At 40.3% G+C, this 19573-nt stretch overlaps 1 protein-coding gene across 1 annotated transcript in view; it reads left to right on the top strand.

Annotated features, from left to right (window-relative positions):
• Positions 1-19573, top strand: part of LOC122798921 (zinc finger imprinted 3-like) — a 144602-nt gene that overhangs the window by 54907 nt on the left and 70122 nt on the right. The window contains exon 4 of the mRNA XM_044068011.1: positions 11183-11281. Coding sequence (XP_043923946.1) covers positions 11183-11281 — 99 coding nt within the window. The remainder of the gene's footprint in view (positions 1-11182; positions 11282-19573) is intronic.

Below are 19573 nucleotides of genomic sequence, written 5' to 3'. Positions count from 1 at the left end.
ACAGTTTTCAGTCTGGTAACAGCACTGACAGTAAGTACATGATCAGTTAATTACAGTTTTCAGTCTGGTAACAGCACTGACAGTAAGTACATGATCAGTTAATTACAGTTTTCAGTCTGGTAACAGCACTGACAGTAAGTACATGATCAGTTAATTACAGTTTTCAGTCTGGTAACAGCACTGACAGTAAGTACATGATCAGTTAATTACAGTTTTCAGTCTGGTAACAGCACTGACAGTAAGTACATGATCAGTTAATTACAGTTTTCAGTCTGGTAACAGCACTGACAGTAAGTACATGATCAGTTAATTACAGTTTTCAGTCTGGTAACAGCACTGACAGTAAGTACATGATCAGTTAATTACAGTTTTCAGTCTGGTAACAGCACTGACAGTAAGTACATGATCAGTTAATTACAGTTTTCAGTCTGGTAACAGCACTGACAGTAAGTACATGATCAGTTAATTACAGTTTTCAGTCTGGTAACAGCACTGACAGTAAGTACATGATCAGTTAATTACAGTTTTCAGTCTGGTAACAGCACTGACAGTAAGTACATGATCAGTTAATTACAGTTTTCAGTCTGGTAACAGCACTGACAGTAAGTACATGATCAGTTAATTACAGTTTTCAGTCTGGTAACAGCACTGACAGTAAGTACATGATCAGTTAATTACAGTTTTCAGTCTGGTAACAGCACTGACAGTAAGTACATGATCAGTTAATTACAGTTTTCAGTCTGGTAACAGCACTGACAGTAAGTACATGATCAGTTAATTACAGTTTTCAGTCTGGTAACAGCACTGACAGTAAGTACATGATCAGTTAATTACAGTTTTCAGTCTGGTAACAGCACTGACAGTAAGTACATGATCAGTTAATTACAGTTTTCAGTCTGGTAACAGCACTGACAGTAAGTACATGATCAGTTAATTACAGTTTTCAGTCTGGTAACAGCACTGACAGTAAGTACATGATCAGTTAATTACAGTTTTCAGTCTGGTAACAGCACTGACAGTAAGTACATGATCAGTTAATTACAGTTTTCAGTCTGGTAACAGCACTGACAGTAAGTACATGATCAGTTAATTACAGTTTTCAGTCTGGTAACAGCACTGACAGTAAGTACATGATCAGTTAATTACAGTTTTCAGTCTGGTAACAGCACTGACAGTAAGTACATGATCAGTTAATTACAGTTTTCAGTCTGGTAACAGCACTGACAGTAAGTACATGATCAGTTAATTACAGTTTTCAGTCTGGTAACAGCACTGACAGTAAGTACATGATCAGTTAATTACAGTTTTCAGTCTGGTAACAGCACTGACAGTAAGTACATGATCAGTTAATTACAGTTTTCAGTCTGGTAACAGCACTGACAGTAAGTACATGATCAGTTAATTACAGTTTTCAGTCTGGTAACAGCACTGACAGTAAGTACATGATCAGTTAATTACAGTTTTCAGTCTGGTAACAGCACTGACAGTAAGTACATGATCAGTTAATTACAGTTTTCAGTCTGGTAACAGCACTGACAGTAAGTACATGATCAGTTAATTACAGTTTTCAGTCTGGTAACAGCACTGACAGTAAGTACATGATCAGTTAATTACAGTTTTCAGTCTGGTAACAGCACTGACAGTAAGTACATGATCAGTTAATTACAGTTTTCAGTCTGGTAACAGCACTGACAGTAAGTACATGATCAGTTAATTACAGTTTTCAGTCTGGTAACAGCACTGACAGTAAGTACATGATCAGTTAATTACAGTTTTCAGTCTGGTAACAGCACTGACAGTAAGTACATGATCAGTTAATTACAGTTTTCAGTCTGGTAACAGCACTGACAGTAAGTACATGATCAGTTAATTACAGTTTTCAGTCTGGTAACAGCACTGACAGTAAGTACATGATCAGTTAATTACAGTTTTCAGTCTGGTAACAGCACTGACAGTAAGTACATGATCAGTTAATTACAGTTTTCAGTCTGGTAACAGCACTGACAGTAAGTACATGATCAGTTAATTACAGTTTTCAGTCTGGTAACAGCACTGACAGTAAGTACATGATCAGTTAATTACAGTTTTCAGTCTGGTAACAGCACTGACAGTAAGTACATGATCAGTTAATTACAGTTTTCACTTCTTCCCCTGTTTGTCTAACAGTAAACTAAGAAATCAAAATAAGTAAAGGATGAATGGAGTGTATCCAGTGAGGATGTATGTATCAGTCTAACAAAAGGATCTTAAATTACTTGAATAAGAACTTACCTCACAGGATCCTTTTTGAAATGTCATTTGCTTCTGTAATAAGCATACCTCTCAACCTGGAAACATCAAAAATCTAGACAAGGCTCGTGTAAAATAGGTATAAGTTTGTATGTTGATCAACATCAGGTTTGCATACTTAGTTACGTAACCACGCCCACGCCAATGGAATTGAGGGATACCAACTTTCAAACGTAAACTGAAGAACAGACAATCAAAATATGGCACCAGAGTCCCCCTGCAGCCATTCCAATGCCCCATTACCTGTCTATTTCACCCCATTTACCATAAACGCTAATGTGTGCATACTGCTTTACTTCTACAATGATTAATTTGGATTTTATTTTTACATTTTATAGCACAATGCACAAACACTAATAGACATCTGCTAAACAAAACTATGCTGTCTTACAATGAAAACAGACTTGGCATTAACTGCCCTTGAACCTCACATTCATTGAAACAGTGTTGAAACCCACACCACATCCAAAGAAAATGTATCTAGCCTGTGGTGGATAAAGATTACCTTTCGTCTGTTTTCAAATCATTGGCCCCTTGCACCCAAAACAAGAAACATACATGTGTTCTTTGATGAACCTTCCTGAATTTATTAAATTATATTCCTTGTATAATACAGCGCACTTGTTAGACAGAGAGCATTTAACATTTATTGTTTGAACATTTTTTCCAGTAGGCAATGAAACAAAATGCATAAACTAATAATAACTGCCCAATTCAGAACATGTCCATCATAAAAGTATACTTCCACACCTACACAATATATATATATATATATATATATATATATATATATATATATATATATATATGTATGTAAATAGAATGACAGTAGTGTAAGCCATAGGCGTCTTGCACAGCTTCTTGCACTTATTTTCAATTTCAGTTTTTTTTTTTTTTTTTGTGGGGGGGGGATATTTTGGAAAGTTGCTAGAATAAAATGTTGTGTTACCATGATGCATTTCACTGCCAAGTCTTGAACCCAGGACCTTGTGCACTACAGTCAGAGCAACATACCACTATGTCAAATCAGCAGTTTCCTGAAAAATAAGAATTTTGAAACTTAATGGTTATCATTTAGTGATTTCAGTTTTCACTTTTCACCATAGCTCTCAGCCTCTTAGTACAAAAAACCTGGACAAAGCCAATAATGGGGAAATACAGCCCCAAAATAGGAACACATTTCAAACACTGATCATATAAACTTAGAAAACTGCTAGAGTAAAAGCTTTTGTGTTACCATTTATTTTCTGAAGAATATGAAGTCTGAAATTCAAATGTCTGTCATTATTTAGTGAATTTAATCCTTTAATGATTTGCCACAAAAATCCTGAAAACCACAGATTTTATGAGGAACAGATCAAAATATGAAGCATAAATTCACAAGTGGTGGTGGCTAGGGACTTTTGGCTCTTTTTGCCTTGTACCCAAGGTACAGGGTTTGAGCCTGAGTACCTCTAGCCACCAGGTGCATTAAATTGGGGAACTTACACATACACAAACAGAAACACCTACCTGTCTTCACTCAGAATAAACAAGAATGTTCCTACATCATCAGCCAGAGACCATTTCACCATGGACTTCCTGCTTGCAAGTGCAGCCAAATCTAACCTGCTCCGCTCGCAAATAAAAAAGGAAGGACTTCCCAAAATCCATTTGAATTTTGTAAAGAGAATGATGCTCACAGATTTTACATAAAACTGTGTTTCCCCCTCAAGGAAATGGATAAATCCATTCAAAGTGAGCCAGCAGGAAATGTGTGCACTGAGCTCAATTCCGCCAGGCTGGTAGCCAAGACGGAGCTGACATCATTGCTCACGTGATGACATCAGCTCAAAAACGGAAAAAGAAATTAAAAATAAAAAAAGTTGGGAAAAAGTCAAAAATGAAGGGTTGTCTCTTAAGAATCATGGCACCCTATTATTTGGACCCCAAAACCCAGACGTAATTTGGTATGGTTAGGAGGGATGGTCATAAGAGAAGGTGTGTTGACCAGGAGCAGAACTACTGAAAGAGAATTAAAGCTTGGGGAGTAGAGAACAGCATATAAACTGCAGCTAGGATTACAGACTAGTACATCACAAAATCCTTGAAATATGGGAGGGTAAGACACTGAGCAGTACTGCAGAACATGGTGTGGTACTGAAGGCTGGGGATGAGCAGAACTGCAGAACATGGTGTGGTACTGAAGGCTGGGGGTGAGGATTACTACAGAACATGGTGTGGTACTGAAGGCTGGAGGTGAGTAGTATTACAGATCATGGTGTGGTATTGAAGGGTGTGGGTGAGCAGTACTATGGAACTTGGTGTGTTGCTGAAGGCTGGAGGTGAGCAGTATTACAGTACATGGTGTGGTACTGAAGGCTGGGGTGTAGCAGTACTGCAGAACATGTTGTGGTACTGAAGGCTGAGGGTGAGCAGTACTACAGAACATGGTGCAGAACTAAAGGCTGGGGTGAGCAGTACTACAGAACATAGTGTGGTACTGAAGGCTGGTGGTGTACAGTACTACAGAACATGGTGTGGTACTGAAGGCTGGGGGTGAACAGTACTACAGAACATGGTGTGGTACTGAAGGCTGGGAGGTGAGCAGTACTATAAAACATGGTGTGGTACTGAAGGCTGGGAGTCAGCAGTACTGCAGAACATGGTGTCACACTAAAGGCTTGGGGTGAGCTGTACTGCAGAACATGGTGTGGCACTGAAGGCTGCGGGTGAGCAGTATTGCAGAACATGGTGTGGTACTGACGGCTGCGGGTGAGCAGTACTGCAGAACATGGTGTAGTACTGAAGGCTGTGGGTTAGCAGTACTGCAGAACAAGGTATGGTACTCCAAGCTGGGGGTGAGCATTATTGCAGAACATGGTCCGGTACTGAAGGCTGCGGGTGAGCAGTACTGCAGAACATGTTGTAGTACTGAAGGCTGAGGGTTAACAGTACTGCAGAACATGGTATGGTACTGAAGGCTGGGGTGAGCAGTATTGCAAAACATGGACCGGTACTGAAGGCTGGGGGTGAGCAGTACTACAGAACTCCATGTGGTACTGAAGGCTAGGGGTGAGCAGTTCTGCAGAATTTGGTATGGTACTGAAGACTAGATGTGAACAGTACTACAGAACATTGTGTAGTACTGAAGGCTGGAGTGAGCAGTACTGCAAAACATGATACAATACTGAAGGCTGGAGGTGAGCAGTACTACAGAACACCATGTGGTGCTGAAGGCTGGGTGGTGAGCAGTACTACAGAACACAGTGTGGTACTGAAGGGTAGGGGTAAGCAGTACTGTAGAATATGGTGCGGTACTGAAGCCTGGGGGTGAGCAGTACTACAGAACATGGTATGGTACTGAATGCTGGGGGTGAGCAGTACTGCAGAACATGGTGTGGTACTGAAGGCTGGGGTGAGCAGTACTGCAGAGCATGGTGTAGTATTGAAGGCTGAGCATGAGCAGTACTACAGAACATGGTGTAGTACTGACGGCTGGGGGTGTGCGGCACTGCAGAACATGTTGTGGTACTGAAGGCTGGTGGTGTACAGTACTACAGAACTTGGTGTGGTACTGAAGGCTGGGGGTGAACAGTACTACAGAACATAGTGTGGTACTGAAGCCTGGGGGTGAGCAGTTCTACAGAACATGGTGTGGAACTGAAGGCTGGGAGTCAGCAGTACTGCAGAACATGGTGTCACACTGAAGGCTTGGGGTGAGCAGTACTGCAGAACATGGTGTGCTACTGAAGGCTTGGGGTTGAGCACTACTACAAAACATGGTGTGGTACTGAAGGCAGGGGTAAACAGTACTACAGAACATGGTGTGGTACTGAAGGATGGGGGTGAGCAGTGCCACAGAACATGGTGTGGTACTGAAGGCTGGGGGGGTAAGCAGTACTGCAGAACATGGTGTCATACTGAAGGCTGGGATTGAGCTGCACTGCAGAACATGGTGTGGTTCTGGAGGCCAGGGGTGAGCAGTACTACAGAACAGGATATGGTACTGAAGGCCAGAGGTGCGCAATACTACAGAACATGGTGTGGTACTGAAGGCTGGGGGTGAGCAGTACTGCAGAACACGGTGTGGTACTGCAGGCTGGGGGTGTACAGTACTGCAGAACATGGTGTGGTACTGAAGGCTGGGGGTGAGCAGTACCACAGAACATGGTGTGGTACTGAAGGCTGGGGTGAGCAGTACTACAGAACACCAGGTGGTTTTGAAGGCTAGAGGTGAGCAATTCTGCAGAATTTGGTGTGGTACTGCAGTCTGGCAGTTAGTACTGAAGGCCAGAGGTGAGCAATACTACAGAACATGGTGTGGTACTGAAGGTTGGGTGTGAGCATTACTACAGAACATGGTGTGGTACTGAAGGCTGGGGGTGAACAGTACTGCAGAACATGCTGTGGTAATGCAGTCTGGCGGTTAGCAGTACTACAGAGCATGGTGGGGTACTGAAGCTTGGGGGTGAGCATTACTACAGAATATGGTGTGGTACTGAAGGCTGGGGGTGTGCAGTACTGCAGAACATGGTGCAGTACTGAAGGCTGGGGCTGAGCTGTACTGCAAAACATGGTGTGGTACTGAAGGCTGCGGGTGAGCAGTACTGAAAAACATGGTGTAGTACTGAAGGCTGCGGGTTAGCAGTACTGCAGAACAGGGTATGGTACTCCAGGCTGGGGTTGAGCATTATTGCAGAACATGGACCGGTACTGAAGGCTGCGGGTGAGCAGTACTGCAGAACATGTTGTAGTACTGAAGGCTGAGGGTTAACAGTACTGCAGAACATGGTATGGTACTGAAGGCTGGGGTGAGCAGTATTGCAGAACATGGACCGGTACTGAAGGCTGGGGGTGAGCAATACTACAGAACACCGTGTGGTATTGAAGGCTAGGGGTGAGCAATTCTGCAGAATTTGGTGTGGTACTGCAGTATGGCGGTTAGCAGTACTACAGAACATGGCGTGGTACTGAATGCTGGGGGTGAGTAATACTACAGAACTTGGTATGGTACTGAAGACTAGATGTGAACAGTACTACAGAACATTGTGTAGTACTGAAGGCTGGAGTGAGCAGTACTGCAGAACATGATACAATACTGAAGGCTGGAGGTGAGCAGTACTACAGAACACCGTGTGGTGCTGAAGGCTGAGTGGTGAGCAGTACTACAGAACATGGTATGGTACTGAATGCTGGGGGTGAGCAGTACTGCAGAACATGGTATGGTGCTGAAGGCTGGGGATGAACAGTACTACAGAACATGGTGCAGTACTGAAGGCTGTGGGTGAGCAGTACTGCAGAACATGGTGTAGTCCTGAAGGCTGAGGGTGAGCAGTACTGCAGAACATGGTGTGGTACTGAAGGCTGGGGGGTGAGCAGTACTACAGAACATGGTGTGGTACTGAAGGGTAGAGGGTGAGCAGCACTGCAGAACATCATGTGGTACTGAAAGCTGGGTGTGAGCAGTACTACAATACATGGTGTGGTACTGAATGCTGGGGGTGAGCAGTACTGCAGAACATGGTGTGGTACTGAAGGCTGGGAATGAGTGGTACTACAGAACATGGTGTGGTACTGAAGGCTGGGGGGTGAGCAGTACTACAGAACATGGTGTGGTAGTGAAGGCTGGGGTGAGCAGTACTGCAGAACATGGTGTAGTACTGAAGGCTGAGGGTGGGCAGTACTACAGAACATGGTGTGGTACTGAAGGCTGAGTGTGAGCAGTACTGCAGAACATAGCGTGTTACTGAAGGCTGGGGTGAGCAGTACTGCAGAACATGGTGCGGTTCTGAAGGCTTGGGGTGAGCAGTACTGCAGAATATGGTGTAGTGCTGAAGGCTGAGGGTGAGCAGTTCTACAGAACATGGTGTGGTACTGAAGGGTAGAGGGTGAGCAGCACTGCAGAACATCATGTGGTACTGAAAGCTGGGTGTGAGCAGTACTACAATACATGGTGTGGTACTGAATGCTGGGGGTGAGCAGTACTGCAGAACATGGTGTGGTACTGAAGGCTGGGGAATGAGTGGTACTACAGAACATGGTGTGGTACTGAAGGCTGGGGGCTGAGCAGTTCTACAGAACATGGTGTGGTACTGAAGGCTGTGGGTGAGCAGTACTGCAGAACATGGTGTGGTACTGAAGGCTTGAGTGAGCAGTACTGCAGAACATGATACAGTACTGGAGGCTAGAGTTGAGCAGTACTATAGAACATGGTGCAGTACTGAAGACTGGCAAGGTGAGCAGTAGTGCAAAACATGTTGCAATACAGAAGGCAAGGCATGTGCAGTACTGCAAAACATTGTGGTACTGTAGACTGAGCATGTGCAGTACTGAAGAACATGGTGTGGTACTGAAGGCTGAGCATGTGCAATAACGCAAGACATGGTCTGGTACTGAAGGCTGAGCATGTGCAGTAGTGCAGAACATGGTGCGGTACTGAAGGCTGAGCATGTACAATACTGCAGAACATGGTGCGGTACTGAAGGCTGAGCATGTACAATACTGCAGAACATGGTGCGGTACTGAAGGCTGAGCATGTACAATACTGCAGAACATGGAGCGGTACTGAAGGCTGAGCATGTACAATACTGCAGAACATGGTGCGGTACTGAAGGCTGAGCATGTACAATACTGCAGAATATGTTGAGGCACTAATGGACCAAGCAGTACTCATGAATAGGTTGTTCAGTTAACATACCTCTGATTCTGTGTATGTGCTTCCACCCTAAGCTAATAACTACAACAAATATATATATAAGCATATGAGATATGGGAGATGTTGATTGAATGGTGATTATTTAATAAGATCATACGGTGACTGAAGCTGTGAATTTCATTAAGCTCCTGGATGTATGGGTAGATCCAGCTTTGAGTTTTTCTGAATATGTCACCCAGTTAGTTAATAATATTTATAAACTATTGGCTTTCTAAAAAATATTTATAAAGCATAGGAATTAAATGGTGGAACCATAGGTGATAAGTTACATTATATCTAAATTGGAATATGGAATAATAGACCACACTGGATACTCAAAACAGTTCCAATAAGCGCTTTTGTTTACTAAAATGAGCAAACTTCTGAAGAAGCTTGCTCATTTTAGTAAACGAAAGCGCTTATTGGAACTGTTTTGAGTATCCGGTGTGGTCCTTTTTTCCTTTATTTTGTTGCAGTTTGTTCGTTTTCTCTGAGTTTATTAATATGGAATAATAATATGGAAACTATATGAGAAAAATAGCATGAGTAACTAGGAAAGAGTACTCGTACTGTCGAAATATAACAAGTACTTGCATGGAAGTGAAAGCTGAAGTTATGAAAGATTAAAATATTTGAACTGGAATAGTACCTTATACAGATATTTAAGAAGAGACTTATATAGGTAAATAGGGCATTCAGAAAAGGTTACCTCTGGGAATGCATGGGTTTATCAAAGAGTAGTAGGGAATCATAGGATAACCTGTGTAGGAGAAAGAGAGATGTACAATGTAATTCTTTGAATAAGTAACTAATTCCTGGAATAGACTATCAAATTATGTTAAAGCAAGCATTAGTTTGATATTTTTTTGTCACAAAAATTAACCTGCTACCCTTGGCATGAAAACTTTCTGAAGGCTATGGTTAACTAGTCCAGAAAGCAAACACAATGAAAACGACTAAAGGATGGTCTAATACAAGTTTGTTAAACTAAAAGCAATACAAAGACCACCCAGCAGGGCTGTAGAACTATCGGATTAATAACATCTAAAAAGTGTTGGTAAGAGCTTTCATGCCAAGATGGTGCTTCCTCAGACCAAATAAAACATTGCATTGTAAATGCTTATTTATAACTGCATTAAATTGCATCCATTATTTAAATAAGTCACATGATTTTAACAGCGGCTTTAAAGAAACCATTTTATTTAAGCCTATGCCTTTATCAGTCTGTAAATCTAAAATCCATTTTAATTCCACATGTTCAGTTTTATTTATTTTGTCAACCCCTCTCAAATTAAAATGCATTAATTGCAATATAAAGAAGCTAAAAACATGCTTATTTCCATACTTTATGTATTTACAAGTTGAGCTAAAGCATTGGACTGCTTATTCTTCATTATATAATAATAATGCATAAGAATTTACTCTCTAACTGAGCGATTCATTTTGCCTACATAAAAGGATGGACAAAAAGTACAAGTAGCTAAATACACTAAATTTGAACTTTTACAATCTGCATAAAATTTCAGGTCATAACACTGACCAGTTTCAGGATGTCTGAACATAGAAATAGCTGTAACGCATGTAAGTATATTTTATCTATTACATGGGAAGGTTTCCACATTTCTGAGTTGCCTATAGCATAATTGGCATTTTATAGACTTTGACGTGAAAGCACATACCAACATTTTTTATGTTATTAAAGTGATAGTTCTACAGCCCTGCTGGATGGCCTTTTTATTGCCTTTAGTTTCACAAATTTGTATTAGACCATCCTTTAATTCACTTTGGTTGTGTTCACTTTTTGGATTTTGCTTATGCTGTTACAACCAAGTGAAGAATGGCTGAAGGATGAGATATAGAATTGAATATAATACAGTGGAAGGAGAATTTAATTCACATTTTACCATTTGCATCATATTATGCATGTAGAAGGTAATCCATTACTTGGGATGCCTTTGAGTGACATCTTAGAACCGGAATCAAATATAAATGCTTTAGATTTGAAAAGTTTATATAATGATAAAAAGGATCCTTTTAACGTTAACTTTTCAAGTTTAAAAGGCTGATATGGCAGTGATGCCACTTCAAGATGTGTGAACATAGATATCTATATCTATATGTTTGTGTGTATATATATATATATATATATATATATATATATATATATATGTATATCTATAATATCTGTTTCTTCTTTATCATTCCCTGTCATACCAGAACCGGTGTGGTTAGAAGGTATGTTGAGACTGGGACAATCCAAAAGTCGAGGGAGGAGAGGTCGGAAAAGAACAAGAACCCCCGCGCAGAATAACATAGGTATGTATACACGCAGCAAGGTACTGAGAGCTTAGTATACAATATCTTTTTCTTTTACTTTGACATCAAATTGAATGTGTTAAATAAAGGTTTGTCCTTTATTCCTGAAACTAGATCTAGTATGACCGATATTTTAATTGACTTGAAGTTATTTGTAAGAAATGTTACATTGAAAACTTTATTCCCCACTACTTTGAATAATTCTGTAAGAATCCCAGCATCTTTATGCCTATGTAGCGTCCTCTTATGGGAGAATTTTTAAAATCTTGCAAAAATGATGTGTTAGATGCCTTATCAAGTAGACATTAAGACAAACTTTTTCATATGAGTTTGAATGAAGCAATAGCACTTAATGAATTACACGAACATGATTCCTTTGAGATTCATTCAGCTGACAAGGGAGAGCAATAGTCATTATGGATAGACAATTTTACTTGTATAAAATGAATATAATGCTTTCTGAGAATGCTACTTATACAAATTTGCATAAATATCAAGTGAATGATTTGATAAAATGTGTTAGAATGAGCTGGTTTGATTTACAAATGAGTGGTTTGATTACATCTGAATTAGATAAATATTTTCAGATTGATATTCCTTTAGTTCCTGTGTTATATGGACTTTGCAGAACCTCCCCATGAGACTGATTGTTCCTATTTGAGGCTGGTTGATGGAACCCCTTTCTGTTTTTGTCAAAACATCATGTTTACATTTCAGTAAAACTGTGCTAAAAGATACTAAACATTTTGACTCAATTCTCTACGATTGATATAGAAATTTTAATTCTAGAGGAACCAATTCTTTTGTCACACTGAATGGAAAGTCATTATCTACTGTGATACCCAATGAATTTGGGATTGGAATTACTAGACAATATTTATCGATTATACCAATCGCAAAATACATTTGATACACATACTTCTTGATTTGATTTTTGAAAATAATGTTTTTTGTTTTGTTTAATGAGAAATTCTATTTTCAGAAATAGGTGTTGCTGTTGGCACTGTATGCACCATCGACTATGCGAATATGGTTTTGGCTTTATGAGAATTGATGTATGTTTTGACTGGCCATCTTTTCTCAAATTATATGTACATTTTGTTGTATATTTTTTATTTGGACAGGGTCAGTACAAGATCTGTATACTTTTATTGAATTTTTGCATAACACTACAACTTTTCCAAAAATTATCGTTAAGCACTCTGACAGTATGATTGATTTTCTGAATGTATCAGTGTTTAAAGATGAAGATGGTTGTATTTCTATAAAAAGAATTGCAAAAAGAATACTGTGTTCTGCATCCTTGCCATTTATATAAGAATGTTTTCGAGGGTCAGTTCATTAGAGCTGCTAGGCTAAATAATAATGATAAATTTCTTGGAAAACAATTTTCAATGACATGCATAAAGATTTTCTACGAAGAGGTTATTCAGAAAATGAAACTGATAGTACAATTGCTGATGTTTTATCAAATAGAAAAAAACTACTGCTAAACCATTCTTCTCTGAATTGGCAGACAAAGTGCGTATAATTAATAATACCTCTTGTTATCAAAATGATTTTCCAAGAGTTACTTTATTACCTCTACATCATTAAATAAAGTTAAAGAACTGGCCTATGTTGATGGCAAATGAAGAATGTAAGATAACTTTGGTTTATTCCCTATTTCCTTTTAAAAATAGGAAGTCTATAAAATGTCAATTATGCTGTAGGCAACCAAAAAATGTGGAAACATTTTCTGAGAGTTCTGGGACCTTTCCATGTAATAGCTGTAGTGCATATGAATTTATTTTATTTATTTCTATGTTCAAACATCTTGAAACTGGTCGGTGTTATGACTTAAGATTGTAAAAGTTCAAATTTAGTGTACTTAGCTACTTGTATTTTTTGTTTGTCCTTTTATGTAGCAAAATGAGTAATTTATTTAGAGAATGGATTCTTGACCATCAATATGATATAAAGAAGAATAAACAGTCAAATGTTTTACCTAAACATGTAAATATTTACGGAAGTAAGCATGTTTTTTAAGTTCGTTGTATTGCAATTAATGCATTTTAATTTGAGAGGGATGATGAAGTAAATAAAACTGAACATGTGGAATTAAAATGGATTTTAGATTTACAAGCTGATAAAGGCAGAGGTTTAAATGAAATTGGTTCTTTAAAGTCAGTGTTAAACTCACGTGGCTTATTTAAGTAATGGATGTAATTTTATGCAATTGTAAGTAAGCATTTACAACGCAATGTTTTATTTGGTCTGAGGATACTCCATCTTGGCATAAAAGTGCTTACCAACATTTTTATGTTATTAAATTGGTTGCTCTACAGCACTGCTGGATGGTATTTCTATGGTTAAGTAGTATTTCTAGTGGTCCTGAAAGGTCATGCTATCAAGGACACATCTTGGAATATTGTCAGGTCCCATCAATGCAGTGTCTTTGGCCTTGGTGAGTGCATTGACAACCTGTTCCCTAGTGATAGTTGGAGTTATGGTTGGGGTTATTTCTTGAGAGGTGTCTCTGGAAAAAAAGTGAGGTATAACTGGAGCTGCATTTATCAGCCAGTAGACCTACTATACCCTCTGGCTCAGTACAGATGTCTCCATTTGCGATTAGTTTGGCTCAATGTTGTGTATTACTTTTGAGTTTTTGGACATAGTTGAAGAATGCCTTGCTGTTGCCCTTAACCTGGGAGGACATTTTTACTTCATGTTTGTCTTTGGTAGATTAATATGCACCTTGAGTTGCTTATTTAGTTTAATGAAGGAGTTCATACCTTGCTGGCCATTGCATTTCCTCTTTTTACCATGATTTTCTTCCTTGTATTATACATCCTGTTGATGTTAGTATTCCACTAGGGTGGCTTCTTCTGTGAGTTTTGTCCTGTGCCTATTTTGTGTACTGTTGCCTCTGTGCAGCTGTATACATGATTGTAAAATGTTTTTTGTAAACAACCGTGTACATATAGTGTTGTACCCTGGGTAAAGAGGGGCTTGAACCTAAAAGTAGGCAGTATGCCTTGAAATATTTTACTAAAAATTGCTGGTGTCTGAGATTTTATTTTAATTTTGAAGGAGAGAACATGGTTTGAACTGACCAGGGAGGACATTACATTTGTTGGGTGAAACATTCCCCCATGTTTGTGAGGGTTAAGTAATGGATGTTGCTTCCCCTATTGGGCACATAGACTAGGCTGCTCCATGGCATTCATGTTGACAAAGTCCAGGAATCATTGTACCTCCAGTCTGAAGTTATCTAAGATTCCCAGTTTATAGTGTGGCAATTGAAGTCCCCATGAGTGTGGTGTTGGGTCATATGAAAAGTAGCTCAAGTTCATTTAAGTTAGTGGTATTGATTTCCTGGGTCCCAGAGGGAGAGCTGTAGCTCGCTAAGATATGGTAAGGGACTTTGCTTATGATGAGTTCTACATGGAGGATCTCTGTTGTGACCGACATGTGATTGTGATGTAAATTGAGACACCTCCACCTTTGGACCTTTTCTGTGCAGTAGCTGGTCTAAATTGTCTTCTGTGCAGTGTATTAAAGTCATTGCTAATTTCTGTGTAGCATTTCATAGGTTCATATGTACTTGCTATGTGGTTCATTTATGAGGATAGTAAGAAATTTCTCCCTCTGTCTTTTTTTTTCCATTCTCTCCTGCCTCTCTGTCTCCAGACTTACCAGCACAGCAAACTGATTGTCTTGAGGAATCTTGTAGTCACTGCGGGTGTTGTTTTTATTCTATTCCTAAACCTATTTTACTCTACCTATGTGATTTTTGTCCTTCCATCCCCCCTGATTACTGCCTGCAGTCTACCCCTACTGTACTTAGTCTCTATTTTCTGCTGCTGCACCCCCTTTTCTGTTTTGTCTTCTTGTCTATTTTCCACCTCCTCTAAGCTTGTTCTGCTCACTCTATTATAGTGCTTTTTTCTGTAGTCACTGCTCTTCATTCTATACTTCAGCTACTTCACCCCCCTTTATTTTCCCTCTCTGTCTCAACCTCCTTGGCTCCTTCCTTTTTTTTTCTCTGTCTAAACCTCCCTTGTCCTCCTGTTTCATCTATTGAAGTGCTCTTCTCCTGTTATTCTGCCTTTCCTGCACTGTATTTTCCCCTACTCCTTATTGCCGTTTTCCAGTGCACTTCCCATAATGCATTGCACCTTCCCATGGTTTCTCTGAGCCATCTTTATTCTCATTCCCCCTATTCCTGAAAGTGAACCCATGGTATGAAGTCACTGATCTGGGTGAGTTATTTTTCTGTTTTACATTGCAGCTAACATCAAGTGCATTACTGCCTAAGCTTGTCAGGGTTGTATTATTTGTCTTCTTGTTATTGCAACAGTTTTCGGAGCTAGCAAGCATGTTTGGCTTATAGTTTTATTTTGGGTCTGCATCACAAGCATGGTTACAATGCTATACAACCCAGGCTTGCTAAAGATTTTGGCCTGTTTCCAGTGCTTATATGTTGTTCTTTTACAATCACATATGTTGGTTATTTGCCCATACTTATTTGGAATACTTAACTGCTATTATCTGATGCTTTTTGCTAGAGTCTTTTCCCACATGAATACTGTATTTAAGGTTTAGATTGCATAACCTGTTGATGGAATTACAATACTCAACTGTTGTTTTCCGATGCTTATTGTAAGTGTCTCTTCCCACAAGAATACTGTTCTTCAAGATTAGGTTGCTTAACTTATTTATGACCATAATTTTGCTAAAATACTTTCAGATTTGCTAACACAGAAAAGGAGTTCCACAAGCACCTAGTCCATTTATTTAGTTAACAGTGGGCTGGGAAAGGCAGTGTTGACATCACAAGAGGCTGTATCACATAACAGGATTTTAGGGAGACATCAGGTAGAGATATTTGATTTGATATCCCATTGTTTTCCTTTAAGCATCCATTCAGACTGCCATACGCCTTTCTGCCTTTCTGTAGAGTTTTTTTACTGTGTTAGTCCACCATTGTTCATCTACATTTTTCAGCGTTTGTCTTTGTGGACTGTTTCCTTTGGAATTTGTGAAATGTATTAGCAGTAAAAATTTGCTCAATTGGATTTGTTACACTGTTGCTATGATATACATATTTGAAGTCTGTTGCTGACTTGAAATTACCACTCTTGCTACTATAGGTATGTGTTTTGTATTGATTGCTACATTTATTATGTAAACTGTTGGCTCGCCAACTGCATTGTACTGTATTTTTTACTGCTGCTCCTACCTGTCTTCTCACTATATCTTATCCCACTGCTGTACCTAGGCCACACTGCATGCTCCCACTCCTCAATACCAGTCCCAAACACCAACCTCCACTCACTCCTCTCCAGCCTTCCTCACCTTTATTAGGCTGCCCTGTACCATCACTGACCACTGTCTCAAACCAGTTCTAACTAGCTCCCACTGCTGCATTTTATTTTTACCCCTTACAGCACCCATTAGGCTATTTCTGTCCCCCTTATTTAACATACCCCTCCCCTACCATAGACACTCTACCACCCTTCAAGCCTTCCACTCTTTCCTGGGCCATCCATTATCCAACCCCTGTCTTCTCTCCTCTTTTTTATAGGTCAATAAGGACGCCATAATCAAGTCCACGGACCTGCCACTGCTGGAACCTACCTGCACCCAAAGACTCTCTGAGGACTACCACTCTTCATACTAGTTTTGTGGGTGTAATTGGAAGTATATCCTGATATAGCTATTTGATATATACCTTACCTAGACTGTGACTTGCCCCTGGTTGCTGCTTGTTGCACAGCTCATGGGCCATTGCCTAGTCCCCCATTTTCCAGCTACTCTGTTCTCCCCCTCTCCTGCCTTCTATCAGTATTCTTTACTCTTCTAGTTCCCTGTCTTCTGTGCTGCCCATCACTGGGTATTTTCTCTGTAGCTTGCCATCCTTCACTACCCTATCCTGCTGGACTTTAATACCTTCCTTATTCCTTAGATTTCTACCTTGCAGTCGCTGCGGGTGTAGCCCTGCTCCGTTTGCCCTCGCTCTGCTCGGGCTCACTTTGCTCCCCTACCCTACCCCCATTCTGACCTACCCCCATTACAATTTCATTTATTCCATCTATTCCCTCCCCTTCCTTCCCCATCAGCCATTAACAAACAACTTCCTTCCACATTTTACTTTACATCACTTCCTTTTCTTTCATCCACTTACATATGACTTCCTGCCTAACTAGCCATTCTTCACTTCAGCCCCTATAATACTATGCCCTATCTAAAGCCCCACTTCACTTATCCAAAATGAAACACCTTATTATTACCACCATACTCCTCCTTCTCCTCTCAGCCCTCACCTCTTATCACATACAGCTTTCCTATCCAATGGTATGCTCTCCTACCCTTTCAACAACATCCTTCTTCAATATCTCCCCTGCCCTATTCAACCTCTGCACCTCCTGTCTTCATAAACTACCTAGACCTCAAATCCTCCCACCTACTTACAAACCTAGACCCAAGCTACACAAACTACATCTACACATTACTTTACTCTCTGTTCCCAGCAGCAACTTACTGATATCTGGGGACATAAATCACAACCCTGGCCCCACTCCCTCTCATACTCACATATCCCCTCCCTCCCCAAATTCCCTCAACCAGCCTCATATAATAAACTCATCTGTACCCAAGCACCTGACAATATACCCTCTAAACATTCAAAGCCTAACTAACAAAATCACTGAGTTTCATTCCTGGATAGCCCTTACAACTCCTCACATCCTCTCCTTATCTGAAACTCGACTTAAGCCACTCATCACCAATACTGAAATTCTCCCACCAGGCTATAATATCTATTGGTCTGATCGAATCCCAAAAAAAGGAGGTGGTGTAGCCATTCTCCACTCTAGTAGCCTTAACCTATCACTTTTCCCCCACCCATCCCTGACTTTCACCCTGCTGAACTTATTATCCTTGATTGCCACCTTAATGCTCGTAAGAACTTGCCCATTGCTTCCATCTACATCCCTTCTGGGAATAATTTGTCCTAAATATCCTTAACTGGTTTCCCCACAGTATACCCTACAAAACCATCCTTTTGGGAGATGTAAACCTAGATTGGTCAAAACTTAAAACTGACTCTCCACAACTCAGCATCAACCTGCATGGTTTCCATCAACTGATATCTACCCCTACCTATCTCCATAAAAACTCATCTTTCCGCTCCATTATAGACAGAATACTCACCAACTCCCCCCCACCACTACCATAACCCCACAACCTTGCCTGTGCCAGACTGCCTTAGTGACCACATTCCCACCTCTGTCCTAAGATACACCCCCCACCCCCCAAAACCCCATCTTTACAGGGACTGTCGTAAATTCTCAAACTTTAAAGTAGCCCAGTTCAACTCCATTCTTTCTAGCATAGACTGGTCTATCCTTAAACAAATCCCTCTTAATGCTGCAGTAACCATGTTCAATAGCATCTTCCTGAATACCCTTAACACCCTTGCTCCCTCTAGGAAGATCAGAATAAAATCCAATCACTCACCTTGGCTATCAAGAGAAACCCGATCCCTTATGCTCAAGAGAGATAGTACTTGGAAAGCCTGGACTAAAACTAAGGAACTTCCTCTACTCCAGAAATATAGGCATCTGACAAAAAATCAAATAATGACAAAAGGTCCTTTTATAACTCGGCACAGCTCAACAGCAAATCTAACCCTCAGAAATTGTGGTCAACTCTAAATAGAATTCTTTCTCCTGGTTGCCCCTCAACACCCTGCCCTTACCCTGACACATCCCCACTGGAAACAGCTACTCTCCTCAATAAGCACTTCATAGACTCCATCCAAAAACTCATACCTACCAACTCTAACACTTCTTCTCTGCCTAACCCTCCCAACTCCCCTAGTAATACTCCATTCTCCTTTCACTCAATCCCTACTTCCTACATCAGATCTCTTCTTCAAAAGCTTAAACCCTGCTCTCCCTCCACTGATAATCTACCTCCTTCCTTCCTCAAAATTGCTGCTGATTCCATTGCCTATCCAGTATCTATCCTAATCAATAGATCCATTCAGGAATCTACTGTCCCTACCCTATGGAAATCCTTCTTCACAATTCCCCTGCATAAAGGTAGAAACTCTACAGACCCCTCTAACTACCACCCCATAGCCATCCTATCCCACCTCTCTAAGATTCTTGAAAAATGCATTCACTCAGCTTCTCAACCATCTCCTCCATAACAACCTTCTCTCTCCCACTCAGCATGGTTTCCATCTGAACCATAGCACCACTACTGCCCTCCTATCCTTCACCCATACCATTGCCAAAGCCC

The sequence above is a fragment of the Protopterus annectens genome, chromosome 3.part1 (assembly GCF_019279795.1).
Source record: "Protopterus annectens isolate FY-2018-M chromosome 3.part1, PAN1.0, whole genome shotgun sequence".
Taxonomy (NCBI): domain Eukaryota; kingdom Metazoa; phylum Chordata; order Ceratodontiformes; family Protopteridae; genus Protopterus; species Protopterus annectens.
Note: the sequence above shows the minus strand (reverse complement) of the source record. Positions and strands in the feature narration are given on the sequence as shown.